Below are 5,451 nucleotides of genomic sequence, written 5' to 3' on the forward strand. Positions count from 1 at the left end.
GCCCCGCCCCGCTCCCCCGCACGCTCACGCACAAGCGCCGCGCGCCGACTCCGGCCCGGCCTGCTGCACTCTCGACAAATTGCTATTCTATCCATGACATTTTATTGGCCTTATTAATATGAGGTTACGAGACGCACAATGCAAAAGCTTTGCGCGTGCAGAGTGGGGGAGAGGAGGAGGAGGAGGAGGAGGAGGAGGGGAGGAGGAGAGGGGTCCAGTCGGGCGCGACCCTTCTATGCGCGCGCGTCCCCCGGTCACATTTTGACTTTGCGTGTCCACAAAGGGAGTCGCACCCAGCCGAGGGTGCGGCCGGCGCTGCCGCTGCTGTTGGTTTTGCTTGTGTAATTGTGTTCCCATTGCGCACAGGGGTGCTCGACACTCACTCATACAACATCATTTCGATATACTACTTACTGTGCAGTGCGACCACAGCCATACCGTACAAAAGTAGTTTTCTACGCCTTTTAATTATTATAATTAGGTTTTTCGTCTTAAATATTTCTTTAATCCTTAAAGAAAGGATACCAGAGCGGTTACTAGGCACACATATTAGTCTTCTCTTTCGGGCAATTCAATTTTAAACCTTATATAACTACTCTATTTTATTTATTTTGTTTTTACTTCCTTAGTGTGAGACGAGCGACAGTCTCAAACTTGAGAATTTCCGATTTACAAACACCTTCCGGTTGCAACTTTAAGGTTTTTCTGAGACGTATTACCTAATTACATGGCTAGGCGGTTTCTGTGAAATATGGTCAATTTTTCTTTAAAAGCGATACTTCCTTTACATCATCCACAAATACGCAGCATCGGGTATCGACCAGCTTTACTTTTCGAAAACACATTCTCTAGCGGCTGCATGAAGTCAGAGACCTTAACGCCGGTGCTCCAGGATCAGACCGGAACTCAAGAGCCGAACCGCCCGTGATCGGTTGGCATGCCAGCAAAAAAAAAAAAACAGCAAAGAAATACAGCAAGATGAGTTGTGAGTTGGCCAAAAAAGTACTCAATTCTACTGCCTTTTCTGGGTGGTCCATAAAATGATTACAAGTATTTTTAACGCCTCTTTACGTCTGAGAGGGGCATTTAATTTAAACAAAGTGTAAATTTGCCTTTACAAATGTAAACACCTCAGATTTTTCACTTTTACGCGCCAAATACTTAGAGGACCAGAAACTTTACAAACACAAAAAGAGGTATCGTTCATACACCCCAGCCAGAAAGACACAACAACATTTTGCAAAGAGAAAGTTCCATCATCTGTTTACTCTTTGTCCCCGAAACAAATAACACAAAATTATAATGACATGCGCAAAAGTAGAGAAAGACGCGCACAGACACAGAGGAGGAAGGCAGCGGAGACGGTCTCTGCAGATCGCTTCCGAGCCCATCAATCAGACAAACAAACAGACAAACAAAGCTCAGGGGGAAACAGGGACGCAACGACGCCGTTTGGAAAAATCCCCGAGCGCCGCTGTCATAATCCCGACTTTCTTTCTCCGCGACGCGCACCGCCGCGGTCGCCACGGCTTGATTCTCTCTCTCTCTCTCTCTCTCTCTCTCTCTCTCTCTCTCTCTCTCTCTCTCTCCTCTTTTGCGTTGACTCGTGTCGCAAGGCGTAATCAGAGACGGATTTCGGGTCGCGCGCGCCGCAACATGTCTCCATATTTATAGCTCTTTTTCTTGTTCTCCGCGCTGCTCCGCCGAGGTCGGGGGGACAGACACACCGCGCGCGCCACTTCTAGAGGACCGCGCGCGCCGCTCTCGGCTCCAATCTAATTCCAGCGCCACCCGCCCCGCGCGGAGCACAGCCGGAAAAGAGAAAGAAAGAAAAGTTTTTCCCGTTGTGTTTTCTGCCCCGGCCATAAATAAAGGCGTGGGACATGACGCGCGGGCTGAGAAGGGGGGGGGGGAGGGGGTGAAAAACTACGCGGTCACAGCACCGGAAACCCAAGTGTGTGAATGTCACGCACTTGTTGCGATATTTGTACATATAGTTGTACAAATAGGGTTGGAAACCCTGGAGAGTTTCCGGAAATTTTCAGGAAAAAACGGAAAATTTCCCAGACTTTAGAAGTTTTCTGTTATTTTCCATAAATTTTCGGAAATTTTTCAGAAATTTTTCGCAAAATTTTGGAAATTTCCAACCCTAGGCTCAAAAGAAAATTCACATGTTCCTCCCATGAGTGTACGAATAATGAGCCTATACTGGTGTGCGATATTCACACACTTTGTGTTTCTAGTACGCTGGAACCGTGCAAAACCACACCCTGTATGTGCGGGTCAATTGCATTCCTTGATGTACACGTGCAACATCCATAGATCAGATGCAATTTTTTTCCTAAGACTGGGAAAATTGTCTTGAACTAGACACAATTTTAGTTTGTCCACTTGTAGGAACAAATAAATTGCATCTGATCTATGGATGCGCACGAAAACGTTCCCCTTAATGTGAAATAATAAAATTTGCCTTTTAGGTTTAGTGTGCAGTTGTTTTTTTTCTTTCAGGGAGTTTTGCAAATGCAGCGTCTAATAACGGCGTGCTCAAATTATTCATTGCGTCTCATTTATTGGGGCGTTTTGATGTCTTTCACAGTATCTGCTACGCGACTACTGAATATTCTGCAGTTCCTAGCACAAAATACGGGCATGGCCGTTGAAATGGCACTGAATTGGGCGTAAGCCGTAAACAGACACCGTGGTATTCGGTGAAACTCTGCTCCCATTCCAGAATCCCAGCTTTACGTGCACCACGGTCGAACTAAAAGAAAAACCTGTTCCAAACTTTCGCGGAAAAGTTGACCTTTCTTTGTCGCATTGATTATAAACCCCCTTTAGGCAGGAGTGCATCGCACAACTGTTGACAAAAAAATAAAAGCCTTTTTCGTGGGAGGGCCAGTGACATGAAAGCGCCAAACACACAGTCCGTATGGTTGGATGGCCTTACGCAAACGATAAAAGCAGGGTATAAAGGAAATGCACAACTTTGCGTCGTCATAGGACAGCCCATAGGACAGTGCGCTACTTTATTGTCCGACATATTCCATCACTTGAATCAACACACGCACGTAAAGCGTGCTCTCTATGAAAAAGTAGTAAACTAGCAAGAAATATAAAATTGCCAAGCGATTGATGTGAATAATGCGCTTGCCGCGTTATTAACAAACATACTTTCCTTCACATCTAACCTTCCCGAATTATTTGCAAGGCAACACTTTAAATTTCCAAAGCAATTTGGGAGAAGTATTTTTGATGACTGCGTTTGTGTTGTGTTGAAACAACGGTGGAAAATATTAATCACCGTGTTCTTCACTCCAAATGTCATGGGACGATTTTTGCCCATTGCAAGATGCGCTTATGTCGGTCCATGTGCACATCTAGCACGATGAAATTTCGGAGCTTGCGTACCGACAATATTAAGGTAATTTTTAAAAATTTGTCCAAGTTGTCCCTTGACATTTGCAGTGTTCTCTTTCGCGCGCAAAGGGCCGGTCCCGGGGAGAGACGGCGTGCTATGGTCACCGACGGCGACCTCACTGATAACAGAAGGTGTCCACCAGGCCCTGGCCACTCTGGCATGCACATAATGGTTTTCAATGCCATGGTGCACACGGTAAGTGATGGACTAAAAGTTTGAATACATAAAATACCGCTCGACTGTAAATTTGAACTCCAAAGCTGCATGGTCAACCCCGCAGTTGAAACGTCAGGTGCGGCAGGGGTAAGGCGGCAATCCGATGTGACTGCCGCCACTTTTGAGCGCTTAACTTTACTGTCCAACACTTTTCAGTATTCAAATAATATCCAACCCAACGCTTGAAAGTGTGCAACGACGGGTAGTTTCGGGCACTTGCACTTGCACGCCATCATCTCGTGGGCGCTGCTGAGGGCGCGTGCTGTACTCACCGCGGTACTCCTCATGCTGGTCCTGGAGGTGCTGCGGACTGTGGCCCGACGAGGACCCGGAGCGAGGACTCTTCATGGCGAGGACCAGACCATCACTGGCGAGCGGGCGGAGCAGGGCGGAGCCGCCATCAAACCGCCTTGCGCCACGGCGGCGGGGTGGCAGCGCAGCGCACCCGGGGGCGGCGCGGGGGGCGGCGCGGGGGCGGTACGGCGGGCCGCGGGCGGGCGGGCAAAGGGGGAGTGGCTTCCGACGCACGGCCTCGGGTGTCAGCAGGCACTATGCCGAGGGTTAATCCAACCCCCAGCCCCCGCGGGCGCGCTCGCTGGAGCCCAAGCGGAGCTCGCGGAGCCGAGAGCCCGGCGCTGGCAGAGCGGCGCTCCCCCCTCCCTCCAGCGCAGCCGGGACCGACGCCCAATGGGGGACCCGGGGGTGGCGGCCGAGCGGCGCAGCGCGAAGCGGCGTGGAGCGGTCTTTGACTCGCTGCTGGTGGGGAGTCTCTCTCTTCCCCTTCTCTCTCTCTCTCTCTCTCTCTCTCTCTCTCTCTCTCTCTCTCTTTCTCACACTCACTCTCAACTGACCAACCATAGTTATACTGTTTAAAGAAGTGCCATCTGATTCACTGTTGTTCAATGCATGTCATGAGACGTCACATTGGTTAAACATGTAAAACCTTTCCCATTTTGGTTACATCGTGATATCGCATTCGATTCAACGTGTCTCGGCCGGCCCAAGTATGCCAAACTCAACGGTAACGTGAAAACTAATGATCCAGTAGCACACTGGTAAACCAAGTGTGCAACTTCTTAACATTTGTAGAGGTGTGCACTTGCAAGTTCAATACTTGCAAGTGCTCAATTCAGGAGTAGTTCCACTTGCAAGTATTCAACTCGATATTTGTGCACTTGTAAGTGCGCAACTCCTTTTGTCGAACACTTCCCTCACAGTAAGCGTCCGATCTAGCACACACATGTGCAGTCCAAATGAGAGAACATGGTAGCAAATTGTTCAAATCAGTAAGACGAAGAATTCGGTCTTCGTAGCTGTGCACCGCACTGGAAAAACAAAGGTGCTATCTTGTGCCTTTTTACAGGCGTTAGTGAATCTGTGCCTTTGAAAAGGCGCGACTGGCCCCTAGAGGCGCTATTTTTGGCAATCTTAGTGCCTTTACAAAGACACTAGTGCACTTTAAAAGGTGTTATATAGCACCTTTGATTTTCCAGTGCGCTTGTGCAATTCTCAGAGGCACACGTGTGTGTGTGTGTGTGTGATGTGTGTGTGATGTGTGTGTGATGTGAGTGTGTGTGTGTAATTTTGCGCGTGCGATGCTATTCAATTTTAACACATCATGTTTCAGCGAGCGAATTTAGCGAACCTCTTGTGTCGCGCACATTCGGGCACATCTGTGCGCCGATTCGAACGGGTTGGAGGATTCCAGGTTCCCGCGCGTCACCCGACTACTGTGGGCCCTGCCACACCACCATCCCACCTCACCCTGCCGCATCCCGCCCCGCCCCGCCTCGCCCTACCGCGCACCGCCCCGCCCT

The 5,451-nt window shown here is 49.2% G+C and overlaps 1 protein-coding gene across 1 annotated transcript in view; it reads right to left on the reverse strand.

The window, feature by feature from the left end:
- Nucleotides 1-4,050, reverse strand: part of LOC113215260 (photoreceptor-specific nuclear receptor) — a 51,703-nt gene extending 47,653 nt beyond the window's left edge. The window contains exon 1 of the mRNA XM_052265122.1: nt 3,907-4,050. Within this exon, the coding sequence (XP_052121082.1) occupies nt 3,907-3,982 (76 nt within the window). The 5' untranslated portion in view covers nt 3,983-4,050. The remainder of the gene's footprint in view (nt 1-3,906) is intronic.
- Nucleotides 4,051-5,451: the final 1,401 nt, after the last annotated feature.

The sequence above is a fragment of the Frankliniella occidentalis genome, unplaced genomic scaffold, assembly GCF_000697945.3.
Source record: "Frankliniella occidentalis isolate FOCC.00 unplaced genomic scaffold, Focc_3.1 Scaffold24, whole genome shotgun sequence".
Taxonomy (NCBI): domain Eukaryota; kingdom Metazoa; phylum Arthropoda; class Insecta; order Thysanoptera; family Thripidae; genus Frankliniella; species Frankliniella occidentalis.